This window comes from Dreissena polymorpha, chromosome 9, assembly GCF_020536995.1.
Source record: "Dreissena polymorpha isolate Duluth1 chromosome 9, UMN_Dpol_1.0, whole genome shotgun sequence".
In the NCBI taxonomy this organism is placed as follows: Eukaryota; Metazoa; Mollusca; class Bivalvia; order Myida; family Dreissenidae; genus Dreissena; species Dreissena polymorpha.
Genome location: NC_068363.1, coordinates 53507221 through 53530584, shown reverse-complemented (window position 1 = coordinate 53530584; position 23364 = coordinate 53507221). Strand labels below are relative to the sequence as shown.

General features: G+C 37.0%; 1 protein-coding gene across 1 annotated transcript; it reads left to right on the top strand.

The window, feature by feature from the left end:
• Positions 1-2: 2 nt before the first annotated feature.
• On the top strand, positions 3-22648 carry LOC127846044 (sperm flagellar protein 2-like). The gene is made up of 14 exons (XM_052377221.1): positions 3-148; positions 8213-8315; positions 9166-9418; positions 10968-11185; positions 12396-12489; positions 14466-14539; positions 15673-15880; positions 16398-16586; positions 17005-17192; positions 18173-18338; positions 18477-18593; positions 20038-20140; positions 20919-21001; positions 22577-22648. Exons 1-14 carry the CDS (start codon positions 91-93, stop codon positions 22646-22648), a joined length of 1926 nt encoding a protein of 641 aa, XP_052233181.1. The 5' UTR covers positions 3-90.
• The last annotated feature ends 716 nt before the right edge of the window (positions 22649-23364 follow it).

Genomic DNA, 23364 nt, shown 5'->3' with positions numbered 1-23364 from the left:
TTTGGTTACTAGGGTTTCCGCGTTCTAAGATGGAGACTTAGAAAACATTTCGTTTTTCTTTAAAGCAGATACGACTGAAAATCTTACAAAATGACAGATATTTTGTGCAACTGGCTCAATGAAGAGCTCAAGATTTCTCAAAGAACTGGTAATTTACCATGCATACAACAATTTTTCATTTTTAGAACTTTGATTTTAATGATTTTCGGATATAATGTTTCGGATGTGTTTATTCTTCATGGGTTATTTCCATAGTTTTGTATTAACATCGACAAGTAAAGTGTTCCGGATGTTTTGATTACATTTTTTGTTTGTTTGAGAAGTTGTCTGCCATTAGCTTCATACAGCTGTCCCTTCAGATCATAGTATTGTGTTCAATAAAAAATATTTTTCTATCATAGTTTTTGTTGAATAACCCACTGTCAGTACGACAGGCGTATGTAATAATTTATGTATTCTATATCCTTGTTGAGTAGTGGATAATTTTGTAAAAGCATCTGTAATAATATTAATAATAATAAATAATCGCTTGTGTTGATGGTGTCAAACTGCCATCTTGAAAATAGGTTTCTTGTTGAGCCATGCATTCTGACTGGCAATTCAAATTTCAAGATTTGCATATTAAAAATAGCCTAAAAAATGACATTGCAGTGGAGGTTTATTTCTTTTGAAAAAAAGTCAACCGACGATGTATGTAAAATACTCATGAATTAAGGTTTTTGTGTTACTTAGGAACGCTATATGAACAATTAATAAAAGGGGAAATAGTTGATAAGAGTTCTGAGGAATTACAATATTGACCTATTTTTGTCACATTTTTTATCAGCAAAAGGATGGTGACCAGGTTAAAACTTTTTTCCATAGCAACTGCATCATGTGTGAACATTCTATCAAGTAATTTCACGCGATCTCTATAACCAAAACTCTAAAAGAACCCACAACTTAACAAGAAACTACCATATATGCTAAGGAATAAAATCACCACTGCTTGCTTTGCATTTATGATCTGATAACGTACATCACTTCTCCAGACAAATGTTATTTAACAACAAATTAATATTATTATTATATATATTTTTGTAACTATAACAAGCTCTTATTTTTTTAATTTCAGTTTGTAACATAACGCACACAAAACGCACATTTGGGGCATTGTTGGATTTATATAATGATCGAAATTTGTACCACATTTCATACAATCTTAAATAGGCAGCCATCTGGATCAACAAATCTTTATCCTCGGGTTATAATTACCGGACACGAATATTTGCTTACCGTATGTGCCAATCTTCGGTCATTTCCGTATGTATTCGTTAGGTGTCCGTTGCATACGTATATTTAGGTTGCAGACACGTGACTTAACAAACGGCCTATCAGAATTGTACATGTAGACACGTGACGTTACACAGCCAATCAGAATTGTACACATAACAATTATCAAAGCTTTCGTTGTTTATATCTATATTTATAGACAGTCTTACTTAAACGGCCGAACATACAAGTCGCATTATTGCTGGCTTTCGCGGGATGGGCCCATTGCGGGCTTCGCATGTATCTTGTATTTGACAAACATTTTGGAAACGTTGTGTTGTGTTAATAAGCAGAAATAAAACGCAAAGAAATCAGAAATGAACTTTGTTGGTTACTGTGTCTTTTCCACGAACGATACACAATTACGTGACACAGTACATTTTATGGAGCCGTGTACCATGGATACGACCGAAGTACGATCACAAGTGCGATCACGTGCCGAAAAAATGAAAACATCACAACCACAACGCGACATGAATTCAGGTCAGTTGTTTAAAAAATTATGGCAAACTTGGAGAGGGAATTTCAAAATTTATAAAGTAGAAAATGAAAGTAAAAGGCGTCATGACAACGAAATTTTTAAGAATTGTTTTAAAGAATTTTATGTAGTTAGATGTTAAACATAATAATGATGATAATAAATTATGTATGAACAAATTTTGCAAATATAAAAATCATGCCAATTTTGCATTTATCGGTACATTTTTATAAATAGCGGTGAATCGAGAATAAAAAGAGATATTTGAGTTTTACATTATTTTTATGAGTTATGGAAATCATTAAATTAAAGGTGTACACACAGAGAGTATTTAAAGAATTTTTATATATATTTTTGGTATTGTTAGAATATAGGATTATGTACGGACATATGGGTTTTTTTGCATACCAATACATTTTAAATTGTTAGAATGTTTGTAAATTTTCATTAAATTAAAATGTACGAGAAAAATAAGAGTATTCAAAAAGTTTTGTTTATTATTTTAATAAAGAAAATAAGGCGGGTTTTGTTTATTAGAATGATAAAGAAAATTAAAGAGGACGAATAAATAAAATTATTGGAAAATTTAAAAATAGTTTCAGAATTGTAAAAGAAAGAAATAGGAAATAAGAACAGTAATGGTAATTGCGAATATGAATAGGGCAGACACTTAAAAAAAATATTATGTAAATATGTATATACGTCATTGTGTTGATTGCAAATATATGTAGGATATCGGTAATATTGAAGGTCTTGAGTAATTTTAAGTAAGAATTTAATGCGATCTGATGCGTATAGCGCAGTTAAAATATAACGATATGTACGCATTAAATTTCTAATATAATTGTTTAAGGGTTACAATTATATTTTATGAGCACGGCTGACTGATCAGCGTTCGGACATACCGAGCCCGAGGTTGTGATAACCTTAGCGTCCTCATGAGTAAGAGAATTTATCCCTGTGCCATCGAAGCAAATTACGCTATGGACAGAAGATGCGATGTCGCATAAGAATTATTTGAGTAGTTCGATTAGGAGCAATGACCTGAATTTTTAAGTATACCGATACGTGTTCTTATATTATGAATGCATATATATAAAAGTCTGCCTTGTCATATTTGCGCATTTTTACAAGTGCACAGGTCAAACATGTCAATAAATCTATGCCCAACGGCAAAACTTTAGTGATAAAGATGAGGTTTATGAAACCATGATATGAACAGGTACGTCTATCATTACCCATTACTCTAGGTCAATAAAGTGGCGCGCGCCTGTCAAAAATTTACTTGCTGCACGTGCGTAAAATGATTATGCCTAAGGCGGTACACAAGTCATATTAAGTAAATGGCTTGTCAGATGTCAAACTGTCATGTACTTATCCGAAGTATGTTTTGAGGAATTGACTAATATTTTTTCGTTGTAAAGAATTTATTTTTTTGAATAAGATATCACAGTAAGTTGTCATGACGATATTTAACAATAACTAAGGGGATATTTATAATGTTTGCCATGATTTTGAACAACTGATGCGTGTATCTGCACAACACAAATGAAAGATCAAGATTTCAAGATTACGCCTTTAAAGATCGACATCGCGAAAACAAACGACTTCCACAACGAATTAACGACGGTACTTCATTATCATGGAATGCATTATAGAAACATCATTGGGTTTTGCTCTCAAAGCGAAACACATGGTTTTTTATTGCGAGAAGAAAAATCAGCGCCTGAGAATCTTTTAAGGACAAAGAGTGACGCAACACTGGACACGATTCTTATGACGTTAAACACTATAGAGTAGATGCAGCCGTTCAACTGTTTGACGTGCGTAGATAACGCATTTGGAATGATACTTCCGAGGCCTAAGACATCAAGGAGAACACTGCTATAGTTAATACCTCGTGAGCATTATGGCCAATAGAAGATCTTAATGTCCCGAGAGAAATGAAGACGCTGGGGCCATCAACAAAAGTACAAACGACAACGAAAACAACAACAACGATGAATACAACGGAAACGACAATCGACGACGCAAGTTAAACATCGGAAAGCAGAGCTGAATCAACAAACGCATTCCAATTGCCACGGGCGAATCCACAATCGGCTTATCTTCATGACGGCGGCAATGACTTCAATGAAACATTGTATTCGCCGCGAGCTACAACTTCAAGACAACATGGACGACACCAGATGTACAGATGGCCAACGATCAACATATGATGTTCTACACAACGTTTCGATTGACATTTAAATTGTATATCAATTACTAATATTATTTATTTCAGCAGAGATGCTTGTCAAGGAAATTATATTGTTATCCGCATATTTTCCATCATTTGAGTGTGTTTATATAAATGTAGTTTTTGTTATTTAATAAGTAATTCAATAGTAAAATTTTAAAAGATTTTTTTAAATCATAAAATAAAAAAAAAATCAAATTAAGGGGGAAAGTTGTGTAACATAACGCACACAAAACGCACATTTGGGGCATTGTTGGATTTATATAATGATCGAAATTTGTACCACATTTCATACAATCTTAAATAGGCAGCCATCTGGATCAACAAATCATTAGCCTCGGGTTATAATTACCGGACACGAATATTTGCTTACCGTATGTGCCAATCTTCGGTCATTTCCGTATGTATTCGTTAGGTGTCCGTTGCATAAGTATATTTAGGTTGCAGACACGTGACTTAACAAACGGCCAGTCAGAATTGTACATGTAGACACGTGACGTTACACAGCCAATCAGAATTGTACACATAACAATTATCAAAGCTTTCGTTGTTTATATCTATATTTATAGACAGTCTTACTTAAACGGCCGAACATACAAGTCGCATTATTGCTGGCTTTCGCGGGATGGGCCCATTGCGGGCTTCGCATGTATCTTGTATTTGACAAACATTTTGGAAACGTTGTGTTGTGTTAATAAGCAGAAATAAAACGCAAAGAAATCAGAAATGAACTTTGTTGGTTATTACTGTGTGCTGTCAACGAACAATGTGTAATTACGCTACAAGTTCAAAAAGCTAAGGCATGAGAACTTCCTTTATCTATACTCCACTCTTTCTACAACATGCATTACAAAATAACCATAAAACAATAGATAATTATCCGAGTCTGCCTGCCTTTTTGCAACTTAAAATAATCAAGTCACCACAACTATATGCCATGTGACAAACAGGGGACTGTTGCCGTCAATGAAGCTTCTAAGTCCAATATTTTCACATTTCATTGAACCTCTATCACTTCGTTACCCCAAGGCCCTATGTGAATCTTCCGCCACTCCCTTGTATGATGTCTGTAGACTCCTTTTCTTCATATGTTGTCCAACTCACAACCGCAGTGAAGTGACCAATTTACCAATTGTCAAGCCTTACATGTATATATTGGCAAACAGAGTGCCCCCTAGTCAATGAATCGGAAAGTAATGAGTGGGAAATTGCCAACGTTTCCAAATTCCCTGTTTATTTGGCGAAGATTACTGAATAGCCTCTGTACTCTACGGAGTTTTCCAATCATGAATTTCTTTTTCACTGCCACAGAAACAAGCTTAATATATATGCAAGGTTTTACAAGAAACATTCCTTATATATCAAATACTATTAAATGCTTTATAACTCACTTCTTACATGAAAATAAACAGGACTTTTCATCAGGAAATTGAGAAGATGCGCGATATATTTATAAATGCTCATTTTGGGAAGACCGTGTTTTTGCAACAGGGTCTTTTTCATTGTGCAGAAGTATTAAAAGACACATTGTGGTGCGTTCTTAATCATCAGGGCTCACGCAACTGGGCGACTCGGGCGATTATATCGCCGCAGCTTCCCTGTAATCGCCCTGATCAAAAGCACCGGCGATAACCACTTCGCCCTAAAATCTGGCAATTATCATATCCGCAGCGCTATCAAAGTTGCTTCTGTTTATTACCGAATATACGCCGACGTCAATCAACTGACCGAATCGACGAAACTCCGCCCCCGGCGTAGTAAATTACCTATTGAAAATTGATAAGCAACAATTCACAGCCCTCGTCATACAGGTATATGGCAGGGTTCTCTCCTGACTAATCGGAGCGTGGGTTACAAACTCCATTTCGGCTAATAGAAAACATGCCGACACCGGGCTAGACACTTTGTTAATGGATGACAATTATCGCATTCAATGTCCCCAAAACAATGTGGATTAAAAGAATGTCGGTCTCTATGTATTAATTGGTATCTGTTCTTGGTAGACAGGTATGTATATTTTATGCTCCTCGCCCGTATTGTCCGTTTTTCAAACCGTGAAAACTTGCTTTTCGCGAGTAGTAGATGGCTTAAAATGGTCCAGGACGGGATAAGATGAGTTGATGCCGACGAAAAGTGCGAACAATTAACGTATGTCCCCAGTAATGACGAATCTTTATACTCATTATCTTGGTCATGATCATTCTGAATCGAGAACTCGGACTGTTAACACAAAATATATGTTTATAGGTGTCTATCGCAACCAGTGTTTATTTTTGGTGTTATCACTTCATATACACTTATATTTGTTAATGCAGCATCAACATACTAAAACAATATCCCGGAGAGAGAAAAATAATGCATTTAATATCAAGCGTACATTTCGTTTGACAACTGATCATGTACTATGTAAATTTAGTTTTGGTGCAGATTCGTTCATACGACACACGAACACATATCAATCCTTAATAAAAAAAGACAGTTTCTCTCGGCTTAGAGGGCTGGGGCAGTAATGTGAAATATCGAATATAATACTTTAAGATACGCTGGCCGAAACGCTTGGAGTGATATTATGCGCATATAACAGTATATGCTATTTTTATAGGTGTCTATCGCAACCGTAAATTTAGTTTTAGTGCAGATTCGTTCATACGACACACGAACACATATCAAATATAATACTTTAAGATACTGGCCTAAACGCATAAAACACATTTTCGCATGACGCGGCTATGAAAGAGTGATTTAAATGTGTCGAAAAAAAATCTAGGTAGATCAATTCCCGCGTCGTTGCGGTAATGTTTGTTAAAGTTGTTATTGTCATGCAAACTCGTTGATTTAATCCAATGTTTAATGTAAGCAAGTGTTTGTTTTTTAATTGAATTGTAAACAAAGTTGGTTAAAGTCTTCGGAAAATTTGCACTCCGTGTGAATTGACAGTTTGACGTCATCAAAGGATAGTCGCTTCCTGTCTGAAGCAATAATGCGACAAATTTCTCGCCGACAAATTTTTGTCTAGCAATCAACATGCCGAACTAATCGTGTGTTTGTTCCTCATTGGTAATCGTCCAATTAAATAATAGCACGTTTATAGCTCCGCCTTCGAATCTTTTGCAGAGAACGGAGGTGGAGTTTAACGGTTAATTGAGCAAGTGTTTTACGCAAGTTGAGTTCCGATGTGCCGAAATTATAATGGCGGACGCCCGTGTTTACAAAATTCCTAAACGCATATATCGTAAATAACGGCAGTGTTTTATTAGATTATTTATACTATTTTATCTACTTTAATATCGGGTTTGTTTAATATAATTAACATGTTAAACAATATTAATGCGTCACAGACTCGGAAATAAATTTGATGGGGTCGCAATTTTACTGATGCTGATTTTCCTATTGTCTGTAATTTTTACCCGAAATAAATCTTGAGAATTCCTTGAAAGTCTGCAAGCTGTACTATTAGTAAAAAGTGCTTTTTGTACTGAGCTGAAGTGCTCAAATTCAAACATACATGTATATATTGGATTTTATGCTTTGCTCTTGTGTCATATGTATGAACTGATAAATTAGTGCTTATAAAACTGATTTTTCAACATTATTTTCTTATGTTTTTATGCTTATATTTTTGTCAGTAATAAATTTATTAAAAGGAATGATTTTATTACTTTAGTTCATACACATTAACAAGTCATGGTTCACAATGGTCCATCGTTGATCGCAAAAGATCCACTTCTCCCTAAATCTGCCCCACTTCTCCCTCTCCAGAGCTTAGGGAGAAGTGACTTCTCCCAAAAATTGGAGTCTAGCTTGAGCCCTGATCATAATAGAGCTCATTGCTCTAATTTTTTACAATTTGGGAAATTTCTCTATCAATTTTGGGAAAAATGACCTTATTTTAAATTGGGTAGGGGCCGAATTTCACCCCCTGTTATATAAGGGTGAAAAGCCCTGATTAACTTACTTCACAAGTAACATCTCTTTACTTGGCAAATGTAAAATTATGGGAAGTTATTTTAATGTAACAGTGAAGAAATGTACAGCAGCTTATTTTACCCGGAAACCATTGGTCACAATGCATTTCATTTTATTTAAGCCTAATATCTTCCAGAAAGACCATGATCAACTGCATGTGATGATACATGACCAGAAATCTGGCAGATGAACCATGGATATTTTTTTTTCATTTTCAGATCCAACAACATTTGAAAAAGACTTTGCCTCCGGTTACTTGATAGGAGAGGTGTTGAACAAGTATCAGCTCCAGAATGACTTTGATAAATTTTCGCAGAGCAAGTAAGTATGAAAAATGTAATTGCATGCTGTTTTTAGCACACTGCATACATTATTAACAACACTTTAACTACAACAAAATATGTAATATATTTTTTTTCTTTAATTTTTGTACAGGATACATGATTTTAGAAAGACTATAAACCGAATTGTCAGAGCTATAACTACTGATGTCCACGTTGGCTTAATGCTCAGTTTTAGGTAAATGTGCAAAATCTCCATATCACTTGTACTACTACAGGTATTCAATTGAAACTTCAAACAGAATATTTTAAATATCGATATATCATATTATTCATCATTAAAAGGGAGTTAAAACATGTTTTGAGCTTACAAAAATATGCTGAAGCATACATATCTGTTTGCATATACATTAATGTCCTGACATGTTATATCATGATCCAGATAAATTGTGATCGCAGTCCATGAATCCAGTTAGAACATAAACCAGATTTAAATATGTTAGAAACCTTGCTTTTGATTAGATTGTTTTACAGGTAATATAGTAGAGGTAGCTTACATGCAGGCCTTGCTTCAAACTTATTTAAATTCAACTATTAATTAATAGTTGAAAATCTAGTTTTTTGGCATAGTCAAAATTCTTGTTTACATTTATCTTTAAGTTAACATATACTAAATTAAAAAGAATAGTCACCTTTTAATGTTTTTATAGTCATTATATCAGAAGACTTAAAGAAAATGTACATTACTCTATAGAAGAAGAAGAATAGTTAAGCGCACTGCATGTCATGGGACATCTCTTTTATTTATGAAATTTACATGCGAGATAATGAGTATTTTAGTTTAACATGGTCTTCTGTGTTATTAATTCTATGACTCATTGTTTACCAAGAACATCAGACTCAAAGCTCAACAACTTCACCCGTATTGAGCCCACGCTGCATCTGCTCGCCATTCCCATTGACACCAACTTGGCCCGCGCCATCATGACTGAGACCCACGGGGTTGCCACGCGGCTCATGTACCAGCTGTATGTGGCTCTCAACAACAAGAAGAAGTCCAACCTGACAGGGGTTGCCATGGAGACCATGAGACCTGCGGCCCCAGCTAAACTGAACGCCGTGGAGTCAGAAATTTATAAAGATGTGAGTTTTTATTGTATTTTAGCCTTGCTTTTGGAAAACAGAACTTAATGCATATGAAAAATGTTTTGTCTCAGATTAGCCTGTGCAGTCCATGCAGGCTAATCAGGGAAAACTCTTTCCGCTTTAATGATATATTTTGTTAAAAGGAAGTTTCTTCATAGCAAACATCTAGTTTAGATGCCAAGTGTCCTCTATGATTAGCCTGTAACGCCACTTTACACTCATGCATTATACCCTGTTTTCTCAAAACAAGATTCATTTTTATTTAAAACTTTAATATTTGTGTACGTTTTGTTAATCATTCCCAGGCTTGGCGAAATTGCCGGTCCGCCAGTCCTGACCGGCAGATTTCCATTTGGTCCGAAAGGTTTAACAAGAATGTCGGTCCTGGCGACCGGCAAAATTGGAAGAGCAAACCCCTTTCTACATCATGACAATGAAATTGCTCATTGTTTTGATGTTTGCAATAAGTTTGTGACGTACAATTGGCAAATCCGACTGATTACACAACACCTACTTCAAACTCAGTCGCAAAATCGGCAACTGCGTTCTAACAAAAAAGATCTTGATAGTTTTGACATATTTTTTGAGTAGCTAAGGACATTTAAATATGCATTTCTTTATGAAGCATGGCTTTAAAAAGGTTGTTTATTAAATATGAACAATGTTCTAGTGATATCTTTATAACATGCACTCGTCATTGGGCTCCAAAGATGTTATCATTTGACATTGTACAAGTAAGTGTCCATTAACCGCAATTTTATTTTCGATACTTCTTGTTACTTTAGTTTACGTTGTTTTAATGCCTAAATGGATATAATTGGTCAGTTAAGTATAGTTTGGCCAAGTAGATGCATATTTCGTTGGATGATCATCATCCAACATGTCGTTTTTATGTTGTTTTTTTGGTCCAACTAAATTTTCTCCGGACCGGCACATTTTCTGAAAAAAAGAGAAGATATTAAATCTAGGAGAAAAATAAAATTAGATTTGAAGTTGAGTGCAGATTAATATACCCCTTGTAACTGCTAAATAATAAACCTTTCGCGCAATATTAATTTGATTGTCTGGAAATATTACTACTGTAAATGCCATTGAGTTCACCATTGTGTTTCCATGGTATGTGTATAATTCTTTATTTTAATGTCTGGAAAATGCATTGTATTATTCCCATGAATCCTTTCATTACACCCAAGTATTAAGAGAAGAGTGAAATTCTTAGATAGTCAGTATGTTACACTTAGGTAATAGTAGAGGAACCGAATTTTGAAGGCCTTTGCAAACCGTTTGGATCCAGATGAGATGCTGCAGAACATGGCGTCTCATCAGGGCCCAAACTGTTTGCTCTTCTGATAGTATTCTTTGAAAAAAATTGAAGAAAATGCTAATTTTAACAATTCAGCAGACGACATTTTAGCAGACGACAAAATTCCCAGCATGCAAAGGCTTAAGTAATATTAGAGGAGCAGTATTGGTAGAACCTGGGTTTCTGACGATTGGAAAATGTTCTGCTGCCAAACTTAAGCATGTTTTTTGTGTTCTCTGACAGCGTCTCAAGCACATGACACCAAGGCAGAGTGAACTGGAGCTACAGGAGGTCGTGCAGAAATTCCATGAGAAGCAGATGGAGATGGAGAAGGTGGCGTTCCGTGAGAGATTCCTGGAGCAAGAACGAATACGAGAGCAGCAGCAGAAAGAGCGCAGGCTGTTGATGGAGCGGTCTCGAGCTATGAAGCTTAAACAGAGTGAAATGGTCGCTAGAATCCAGTAGGTTGGCTTTAGAGCCTCATTCTGGGAAATCTGGGCTTAAAGCAGTCTAATCTGGGATGACACTTTCCACTTTTATGGAATTTTTTGTTCATAGGAATTCTCTTCTTAATGAAAATCAAGTCTAGGTAGAAAGTGTCTTCCCTTGTTTGCTTGTGTGGAATGCACAGGTTAATCTGAGACAACACTTTTCGCAAAATCTTTTAGCCCAATTGTCCTATACAAGAACGAGGCTTATTGTGTTGTTAAGTTATATTTTTAAATGATAAACATTACAGATGTTTCTTCACAAATTGCCTGTATTTGGCAATGGGATATGTATTTCTATGTTCATTTTGTGTAATACTCCAAAACAACACTGATATGCTTCATTAAGGTATGGTTCACAATGTACATTTTAGTTAATTTGTATATGCTTAATGCTGGTATACTGATATACCAACAGAAAAAAATCTGAACATGGCAAGTCATTTTTCATTTTTTGACTGTATGGGAAATATCTGCATAAGTTTCCAGATATATACTTTTTTATAAAAAGTTTGTTTTTTAGATAATTTTTCATGCACATTTTGTCTTGCTGTTTTCATGGTACTGTCCTGTATAGAACATCTCAACCCTGCAATTCTCCCATGTATGGTTATACTTGCCGACCTGTACATCTCAACCCTGCAATTCTCCCATGTATGGTTATACTTGCCTACCTGTACATCTCAACCCTGCAATTCTCCCATGTATGGTTATACTTGCCTACCTGTACATCTCAACCCTGCAATTCTCCCATGTATAGTTATACTTGCCAACCTGTACATCTCAACCCTGCAATTCTCCCATGTATGGTTATACTTGCCGACCTGTACATCTCAACCCTGCAATTCTCCCATGTATGGTTATACTTGCCGACCTGTACATCTCAACCCTGCAATTCTCCCATGTATGGTTATGCTTGCTTACCTGTACATCTCAACCCTGCAATTCTCCCATGTATGGTTATACTTGCTGACCTGTACATCTCAACCCTGCAATTCTCCCATGTATGGTTATACTTGCCGACCTGTACATCTCAACCCTGCAATTCTCCCATGTATGGTTATTCTTGCTTACCTGTACATCTCAACCCTGCAATTCTCCCATGTATGGTTATACTTGCCGACCTGTACATCTCAACCCTGCAATTCTCCCATGTATGGTTATTCTTGCTTACCTGCTGTAGGGCTGCCACGGTTGAGATCCCCAAACCTCCGCCCCAGAAGACTGTACAGGCCATGGAGGCTAGGGCCGCAGGTCGACGCAGGAAGATAGCTGAGGTATGCATGCAGTAGCAACACTTGCATCGTTTTGCTTTTTAATTTAGGAGTTACAACATTTAGACGGGCAGTTTCTCAGGTTTTCATTTTTTCTTCCATTAATTAATGAAGTTTTGTTAATATTTCCACTGTTTTTTTGTTGGCATTCACTTTGCTTGTGTTGGATTGAAATAATTGATCAAGTACCTCATATTTCAAGAAATTTCTTTACCTGACAGTCAAACCCAAGTAATGTTTAATAAGTGAATTATTATATTCATAAATAATTTTTTTGCTTCTTTTTAATATTTAATCCAACTGGCTATTATTTCTTAAAATTGTCTAGAAAAAATGGCGATTATTTTATCCGCCTACATCAAAAATAAATTTGCCTCTATAATTTTTTGGCGAATGCGAAACGCCTGTAAATCGGGGCCATCAAGCAGGAAAAATCAATAACGAGATTACCTGTGTACACACTCGACACTGTGTATTGTGATACACGTGTCAATAACTTCTGCGACATTGTGGCCTAGAGCGTTTTTTTCTGAATGATTGTCTGACAGAAGTGATATATTTCGAAAAAAGCGTATTTAATCTCCCAGTGCTTTACCAAGTATCGGTAACTGTTTGATTTTCGTTATTTTTTCGCCAATTATTATTTTCTAAAGCGTAATTATTGAAAATCGCCGTGAATATTGTCGGCTGGTTTATTTTTTCATGCCGATTTTTTTTCTGCAATTTTTTCTACGTTGAACATTTCTTGATTAAATAATTATTTAATCGCCATCAACTTATTATCCCCGTCATTACCGTTATCTGTTGTCTGCTTCAACATTTCTTGATGTGTGATAATGATTGCAATTTTGTTTGTAATTATTTTGTTTACATTGCTCAAATGATACCCAAAGATATATAAATAGATCTTTGTTTATAATAAAAAAGCCGATTTTGTTATTTTTCTATAATTAATGTGTTTTTGTTGCTCAAAATACTAATCAACGTTAAAATTGCGAGATGGCGGACATTTGCAACATGCGTAAAATGGTCTACTGTTTTGAGAAAGTAGCAAAAGCGTGAATAATTGCAGGATTGCCAAACTCAAGTTTTTATACTACTTACCTTTTGAGAAGTGTGGAATGTTTTTAACGTTAATTAGGATTTTGAGCAACAAAGATCTATTAATATATCTTTGGGTATCATTTGAGCAACGTAAACAAGTCCCACAATTTTCAACTTGTCCTTAACTTCATTATATGTTGCTAAAATTGTCATAGTTTAAATACCTGAATGTGTAAATGATTGTAAAGAAATAAACTGCATCTGCGACGAGTTTCTGCAGCATTATGGCAGTTTGTCTGCTTTTATTCTTAACCCTTAAAGCGCTGGAGCTGAATTTTAAAGGCCTTTGCAAACAGTTTGGATCCAGATGAGACGCCACAAAACGTGGCGTCTCATCAGGATCCAAACTGTTTGCTATTCTGATTGTATTCTTTGAAAAAATTGAAGAAAATGCTAATTTAAGAAATTCTGCAGACGACATTTTAGCAGACGACAAATTACCCAGCATGCAAAGGGTTAATTATTTAATTTTTTGCCTCCTGTTAAACTACTTTGTGAGTTTCTGTAACACTTTCACAGTTTAATGACCTCAATGTTGTTTATGATCTTAAAAAAAGAATTTCAACTGCCACTGTTTTGGCTGAATGATGGCTATTTTTCGTTTGGCCACTGTAGATTACTAACTATTAAGGAGAACTATCCATTACTTGCCAAATATTGTATAGAATTTTTGTAGATTACTAGTTTTGTCTGTTTCCAAACATGTGGTGTGGAGGCATCAGTGTCTGTGACACATTTTAAGTTATAATTGTGTTGAACTATAAAGAAGAACTATCCATTACTGGCTAAATATTTATATAATTTATCAGAAGCACTGCAGTAGCTGCCGTTATAAAACACTTGTTCAATTTATCCAAGGATGTTTCTTTCAATAGGACACTGTTCGAGCTATCGGTGACTTTGAGGAGAAGATGAAAATGACTCTGCCGCCGGCTAAGGATGAAGATGAGTATGTTATATTGTTAGATTATTTGAGCCACTTCATGCACCGTTTGTGAAAAGCGTAGCTTATGATCAGCCCGTACATTTGCATAATTTTGTGAGGAGCTGACATGTCAGCTAATGAAACCATTTGACCTTGCATGATTTTATTGTGCACAGCGTAGCTTCTGACCAGAATGCATGCATAAAACACATTTTTGCATGACGCAGGTTGTTTAAGACCTTTATAATATTAAAACACCCAAACTGTAAAAAATTGATTGCAAACTAAAAGCTTAATAACAGTTAGGAATTTGTGTATATTGTTCAATTTACTTTACATGTATAAGAAGATGAAAGAATAAGCCTTGCTCTGGGAAAGACCAGTTTTCCAAGATGGCGGTTTGAATAATCAAAAGTCATGTCTTTCTAAGATTAAGAGCCTTGTTTAACTAGATTTTATAAGATTTATGTCTCTGTGTTCAAGTGTGGGTATTGGAATGGAGAACATTCTGGCTCTGTGTTTCAGTGAGGGTATTGGAATGGAGAACATTCTGGCTCTGTGTTTCAGTGAGGGTACTATAGAGAGGGAGTGCATTTTGGCTCAGTATTTCAGTGTGTGTATCGGAATGGAGAACATTCTGGCTCTGTGTTTCAGTGAGGGTATTGGAATAGGGAACATTCTGGCTCTGTGTTTCAGTGAGGGTATTGAAATGTAGTACATTCTGTCTCAGTGTTTCAGTGAGGGTATTGGAATGGAGTACATTCTGGTTCTGTGTTTCAGTGAGGGTATAGAGAGGGAGTGCATTTTGGCTCTGTATTTCAGTGTGTGTATCGGAATGGAGTACATTCTGGCTCTGTTTTTTTGTCAGGGTATAGGAATGGAGTACATTCTGGCTCTGTTTTTTCGTGAGGATATAGGAATGAAGTACATTCTGTCTCAGTGTTTCAGTGAGGGTATAGTGATGGAGTACATTCTGTCTCAGTGTTTCAGTGAGAGTATAGTGATGGAGTACATTCTGGCTCTGTTTTTTCGTGAGGGTATAGGAATGGAGTACATTCTGTCTCTGTGTTTCAGTGAGGGTATAGTGATGGGGTACATTCTGTCTGTGTTTCAGTGAGGGTATCAGAATGGGAATACATTCTGTCTCTGTGTTTCAGTGAGGGTATAGGGATGGAGTACATTCTGGCTCGGGATGATGAGAAGAGCCACACTGAGTTAACGGACATGATCAAGCCCCGTTCCAATGACGAGTACATCGGCAAGATACGCAAGCGGCTCCAGGAGGACTCGTCTGCACGGGCAGAACGCGAGAAACGGCGCAGGAAAGTCATCGTGGACCAGATCAAGGCACACGCAAGTCAGGAGGTAAGAAATGTGCTGGTAATATATGAGCCTTGATCTCAGACAACGGGGCTTTATGCATGTGCGTAAAGTGTCGCCCCAGATTGGCTTGTGCAGTCTGATCTGAGGGGTCCAGCACATTAACCGAGAGATATCAGCAAGAAAGTGATTAGCATTTATTTTTTATTACTAAATATAATAATATATTATAATATAATTATTAATATGTCTAGGCATGGACCTCTCCATCTTGTTTGTCTCTTGGTTATCCTCTATGGTTAATCCTTTACCAATTAGATACATATTTTGACACATTTATAGTCCCATAGAAAGTTAAACTTAATTAAATACCTTTCTTACTAAATTCAAAATTGAAAGACTTCATTTTCAAAACTTAGATACTTATCAGCAGCAAACAGCATAAATCTTGAACAGACTGCAAGTTACTCGCAGGCTGTTCTTGTTTCATGCTGGTTTTCATTTTCACTTTGCTTCTTATGGTGGAAAGGGTTAAGTAAAATCATTGTGCTCATCATTGCAGGAGGCCCACCGTGAGGAGATGCTAGTGAACCGTCTGATGCGTCAGTCCCAGCAGGAGAGGCGTATTGCGGTCCAGCTGCTTCAGACCAGGCATGAGAAGGAGGTGATCCGTAGCAACCGTATCCAACGGGAACAAATGTATGAGGAGCGCCGTCGCAAGGACTTTGAGGACGCAATGAACAGAGAGTCGGTACGTAGACAGTCTGTAGACAGTCTGGAGTCTAGCATATGGGCAGCCTGTGTTCGAAAGTCTAAAAATATTGTACTAATTATTTTTTTTAATACAGACATAAAAAAATAGTGTGATACGTTAGAAGTCAAATATAGATGAGCCATTCTCTGGTTATAATACGGGGCTTTATGCATGTGGGTAAAGTATTGTCCCAGATTAGCCTTTGCAAGCCACACAGGCTCATCAGGGATGACTCTTTCCGCTGTAATAGAATTTTGGTTTTAAGGAAGTATTCTTTTAACAAAATATATTGTGTAAGTGGAAAGTGTTGTCACTGATTAGCCAGTGCAAACTGCGCTTGCTAAAGTTGGATGCACATGACCAGTTTCCCCAGACTGTGGCTCCATAGTAAACAATCAAACAATTCTGTGTTCAGGAGATGGCAAGGCTTGCTAAGCTGGAGTACACTGAACAGACAAGGAAGGATAAAGAGTTACATGATCAGATTGCGGCGGAACGTGCCGAGGCCAAGTACCGCAAACACTACGAGAGCTGCCAGGGGGTCATGGATCAGATCCTGGACTTTGCCTGCAAGGTTGCAGAGTACAAGGAGCTCACTAACGGGTATGGCATTGGTTGAGACCTTTCCTGTGGAGTCATATTTAGTTTTATTGTCCCCTACCGGTGAAACCGGAGGGGACTTATGGTTTGTGCTCCGTCTATCAGTCTGTCTGTCTGTCTATAACAATTTTCTGGATCCTGCGATAAATATAAAAGTTCTTCATATTTTTTCATGAAACTTGAAACATGGATAGATGGCAATATTGAGATTATGCACGTCATTTAATTTTGTTCCTATGTCAAGAATTCTGGTTCCTATGGCAACAAATATAGAAAAAATATTAGTTTTTTACTGACAATGGTGGAGTTTCACCGGTAGGGGACAATATTGCTTGGCAATCTCTTGTTTTAGCTGACTGCATAGAAAGCTCTAGGCTTACAGAAATGACCTTGAGTCGCTTTCCTGGTAGAATCAGTGCTTAATGTCTTTAAATGCACCCAAAGGGAGAATCAAACGCTTGACTTCACAGTTGCAAGACAGACACCATTACCACAATGCCATTTTGACCTCTATTAGTGTAATTTGCAGACAATGTGGAAAGTGTTTGGTTTTGGGATGACTGGACTCAAAGGTCTTGTGCATTTTTCAGAATCAGAGGACCTAAGTTAGAGGCTAAGATTCATAGGGTACACAATGGATTATTATGGAAACAACTGTTTAAAATTTTAGAGGTCTTTTTTGGAAATAATTGGTCATATCCTGTATTCATGAACAATTTGAATGTCTGCTTTTGGTGTCTAAATATCCAAACACAGTTTTCATGACTTCTTCATGTGTAGCATGTTATACCTAGATATTTTAAAATGAAATTCTTACCCTAGCAAAATGAAGATATCCCAAATTCATAAAAAGGCTGAAATAGAAGTCTAGACATCAAATTAACATATCAATGGTTAAACATTATATAGGTATACAATTGTAGAGCATTTTTAAACATCGTTTTTTCTGCACCCCCTATGTACAGTTCTGGTTCATATTTCAGACTGGTTCCAGCCAAGCTGCTGCGTGACTGGCGTGCTCAGTTTGAGGCAGGGATCCCCCTCTATGACAAGGTCAAGGTCGTGGAGGCTGCCACGGTCACCCCAGAACAGGTCCTTGAGGAGGAGAGACTGAACCTGCTGGATGAGGGAGATTTCATGGAATACAAGGTGGGTTGCTTTGAGGAGCTGTACGCCCCGATGATGAGTTTTATGTATAATGAGGCTGACATGATTTGCTAGTGGGCCCCTGCTTATTTCCATTCCATTGCTGACCACTTAATACAATAATTTTATTCTTTTTTACAGACCATGGTGGGGGAATGGCAACCACCTGAGGCCAGTGGACTAGAGAAACCACCACGGGACAACCCCATCGTGGGTCACGTGGTACAGAGACTTCTCAACATGGTGTACCCGCCCTCTGTAAGTATTGGGATCACAGAAAATAGCGTACATCTGTACCTCTGTAAGTATCGGGCCCACAGAAAATAGCGTTTGATTGTAAATCTGTCAAGCCTTGATTGAGGTCACTGCAGGCACTTTTGCACCAACATGTACTTAGACTGAATAAAAAAAATGCTCAAATGCGAGATTTCTAGAAAGTTCTATTAACTGGATTGTGATACAAAAGCTGGGTGTGTTCTTGGATTAGTTTGGATCATAATATCCATTGTGCCTAAGGTAATTCAGTCTTTAAAAATTTTAATGTTTGACAGATATATGTATAATCATTAGGAGCATAAAAAGTATACACAATTTCTAGAAAAATTCTTCAATGTTTGAATTTGCACTGCAAGCACTGGGTGTTTTGCTTATACCACAGACACATTGTTCAAAATAAAGGATAATGTTAAATAAAGATAGTCAATGTTTAGTTTGATTCAACATTAAATTTTTCTTTGACTTAGTAAAGTTAAATGAATATTCTGTGTTTCAAGCATTATGCCTAACAATAGAGGTTGTTGCATAGATGCCCTGTAAAGTTTGCATACAATTGTATACTCCCCATTTGTAAGTTACAGCCCCATTGTTATCCAGCTTGACTTGTATTGTTACTTTAGTTCTAGCCTAAAATATATAGGTTTACGGTTGTAGAGCTGTCATACAACTTTTTGATTTTCTGTTCTATTCTTGCATATGTAATATCGGTATAGTATTCTGTATCCAAAATTAAAGTTTTAAAACAATGTACCAAACAATTAAGGATTCCCAGTCATTCCAAGTTGCCAACCAAAAATATTTTCCCTAATTTTGTATAGACCATTAATTTACCAATTCCATTCTTCATCTCATTATATTTAAGGTCTAACATCGTTAACTAAATTTACAAACCCAAGTAAATCTGGAGAAAGACAAATAGGGCATAATGACAACATCATATTGACTGAATGCAACTCATGTGTTTGGTACTATTTCTTTGTTACTATTTGGAACTGCAAGATCTACAAGCTACTGACTGATCTTACCTCCTATTGTTAAGAGCCTCTTTGTATTCATTCACCCAAATACCCCATATAAGCTGCGTCATGCAAAAATGGGTCATTTACCATACATTACCAACATATAACTGAGCCTTGCTCTGTGAAAAGGGGGTTTAATGCATGTGCCTAAAGTGTCATCCCACATTAGCTTGTGCATTCTTCACGGGCTAATCAGGGATGACACTTTCCGCTTTTATGAAATTTTCCTTTTAAGAAAGTTTTCTTAGCAAAAAAATCCAATTTAGGCGTTAAGTGGCATCCCTGATTAGCCTGGGCATACTGCACAGGCTAATCTGGGACGACACTTTACGCACATGCATTAAACCCCCTTTTCACAGAGCACTGCACATATATACTAAACCCATGTTTGTTTCATGGTGTTTCAGACACCTCCACCACCGCCAGAGTTTTCCCCATTCCCCATCAGAGCCTGTGTGCTGGGAAAAGCCTTTGCCGGAAAATCTGTGTGCATTCGCAGCATTGCAAAGGGTAGGTGGTGCTAAATCTGAGACTGAAATTACTTGAAATGTTTGACATAAATAAGATCATAAAAATAGATCCAAACTAAAGCAATACAATTAATAATTTATATTTTTCCCATTTTCTTGCAATAAGAATTATGAATTTATTTGCAAAAAGATCATCACATAAAGACCATGTATGGAGTCCAAAATCTATAGCTCTAAGTTCAAGTTTGTGAATACCCCTTACAAGGATACAGTTAAAGGAGGTGTTCTCATTTATAAGGGGAACTTTAGTATGCATGAGTGGATTTTGAAATAAATAGGCATCAATAATCTGCATGTCAAGAGGACAATCATCTTACCTGCAAGGCTAATATCACCCTTTTGAAAGTCAAGGTCATAATGGACAATTGATGTTTGTGTATATTCCTTATACATGTATATGGATAATAGTGACAGTGTAAATTTCTTGTCGAGCTTATAACTTGATTATGATTAATATGATTTTAAAATGAATTGGCACAAATGATTGTATTTTAATGAAAACTCGGTAAGAAGTTTGATCCGTAAAAAAAAATATCTGGAAATAGTTTCTACTTAGCTTTCATATAATGACTGTCTCACCACTTTTATTTCATTGTCCAGTGGTTTAATGCTGCGGCATCCTTCATTGTATATGTACACATTTATAGTTAAACGGTATTAGTTTTGTATAGTTTGGAGGTTAAACTTTAGTGTCTGTGCATTTTGAAATTGTTTGATATCATGACATAATCTTTTAAGAGTACTGCTGTGTATTTCAGATCACCGACTGCAGCTGTTGGACGTAGATTACCTGGTGAATGAAGCCATTGAGGCCAGCAAAAATGGAGAGATTATGACAGGGGTGAGTCGGGCTTTCTTAGATTACACATGTGTTTAGTTATGTATGGAAGTGATGTTTACACAGTGTAAAAGGAGTTGCACCCAGGTAAATGTTGTGTTAATCAATAGAATAAATGTATATTGGCCTTGCTCTGTGAAAAAGGGTTTATTATGCATGTGCGTAAAGTGTAGACCCAGATCTCTTCTTAGCAAATATCCAGTTTAGGCGGACAGTGTTGTCCCTGATTACTGTGTGGGGACTGCAGTTTAGGCGGACAGTGTTGTCCCTGATTACCCTGCGGGGACTGCAGTTTAGGCGGACAGTGTTTGTCCCTGATTACTGTGCGGGGACTGCACAGGCTAGTCTAGGACGACTCTTTACGCACATGCATCAAACTCCCTTTTCACAGAGCACAGTCCATATCCTTTAGGCACCTGGTTGATTTTTGCAGCAAAACGCTGTAGCGTATTGAAATGTATACAATTTTTTTCATCTCAGAACCGGGCTTTTTTAAAGGTAACACCTACAACGTTGTTAAACGTGCACGTATTTTAAACGCTTTTATACAACTGAAAATAAAGTGCATGAGAATACTAAGAAGAACTGTAACGTATTTTTACGAACTTTGTCAATAGCAAATAAACCTCTGTAACGTATAAAAACGTATTTTTGAAAAAATTAAATACAGATCAATAAAGATTATTACACATGATCCATTGTATGATTTGATCTTTTTTGCCAAAACGTTGTCATATAAACATTCGAAATGCGGAACTTTTTAAGTTTATACCACAAACATGACAGAAAATCATTGTTTTCAAAATACTACTCATTTACTTTTAAAGATGAATTTTGAGCATTTGAATAGTTATTGATTTTAACTCTCAATTATTAACCATAAATAGTCGAAACTTTATTTGAAAAGTTTATAGTCAACAGACTGTATATTGAACATTCGAACGTCGCAGTCTTATTTTAATGTCATAAATACATACCTGCTATCCCTAGCTATACCTTTCTAGGAGGGTTAGCTTCTCCAGAAATCTTTAAGTGCTGGAATTCGGCCACCTCTCTGAAAACAGATCAGGTTAAACATAGTGCAATGTAACCTAACCGGAAATCAAGAACCGTAACTCATCTTACTTTTCTGGAGAACGCCGTGCAGTTTGCCATTTTTCATCGGATCTGAAATTTGGTTGTTTTTATTATATTGTGCGTGGTATATGGGTTTGAAATTGATGAATTAGATAATTTATCGTTTCTGCTTCATTCAGAAATTATTTTGTTCGTATTATTTTGTTATTATTTAATTGTATTTGCCGGGTTTTAACATGTGCTAATGAATTGAGCACGTGCATTTTGTGGCCTTTTTTGTCAACAAGTATTGACTATATTGTAAAGTATTTCTGCTTGCTTTACTGTTTATTTCAATTATTTTGTTCAATTTAACTGTTCTCTTATGTAGATTTCTTTCTTTCTAAGAATGAATTTACAAATTAGAGGCTCTTGTGGACACATTAAGGCTTCGTAGGATTCCCACAAGACTTGTTTGCCTTGTACTTATTGTACCATTGAACATAAATGTTCTGTTTGCAGTGCTTGGGACAATGCGACGTTGCAGAGAGCAATCCATCGCAGAACGTTTCTAAGCAGAAAACGGACAGATGAAAACTTCATCAGATGAGAAAGTCCTGTGAATTTGCAGACTTCGGGCGAGAAATTGCAGCATCAGTCACTGGGTATAGGGCAAGATGGAGGTCGTACTATGCTAACTTGGTTAGAAAGTCATCAACATCAGACCATATGGTGACAACCGTCATCCGGTCTTTGCCCAATGGCATTGGTCAAGGAATGCGACCAATGCCGGACCATTTGGCAGCCACCATACGGTCATTGCCTGGTGACAACACTGGTCATAGTATGATCAGTAGGTCACCGGGGACCGGTCCGGTCACTGGTCACCAGTCCATGGCACCGGTCACCGGTCTGTGGTACCAGTAAACAGGGACAGGTCCGGTCACCGGTCCGTGGTACCGGTCACCGGGGACCGGTCCAGTCACCGGTCTGTGGTACCGGTCACCAGGGACCGGTCTGGTCACTGGTCCATTGGTACCGGTCACCGATCACCAGTCAAACATGGACCGGTCCGGTCACCGTCCACGACATTGGTCACCAATCACCGGGGACCTTTCCGGTCACCGATCAACAGTGACTGGTCTGGTCACCGGTCAATACCACTGGTCACCGGATCACCATGGACTGGTCCGGTCACCGGTCAATACTTACCGTCACTGGTCATACTACCGTCACCAGGGACCGGTCCGGTCACCACTCACCGGTCAATACTACCGGTCAGAGGTCAACAGTCAGTACTAACGGTCCAA

Coding starts and splice junctions, on each gene's coding strand:
- LOC127846044 (XM_052377221.1), top strand. CDS start 91: ATGACAGATATTTTGTGCAACTGGCTCAATGAAGAGCTCAAGATTTCT. Junction 18,339..18,476: donor GAGATTTCATGGAATACAAG/GTGGGTTGCTTT, acceptor TCTTTTTTACAG/ACCATGGTGGGGGAATGGCA. Junction 21,002..22,576: donor ATGGAGAGATTATGACAGGG/GTGAGTCGGGCT, acceptor TTCTGTTTGCAG/TGCTTGGGACAATGCGACGT.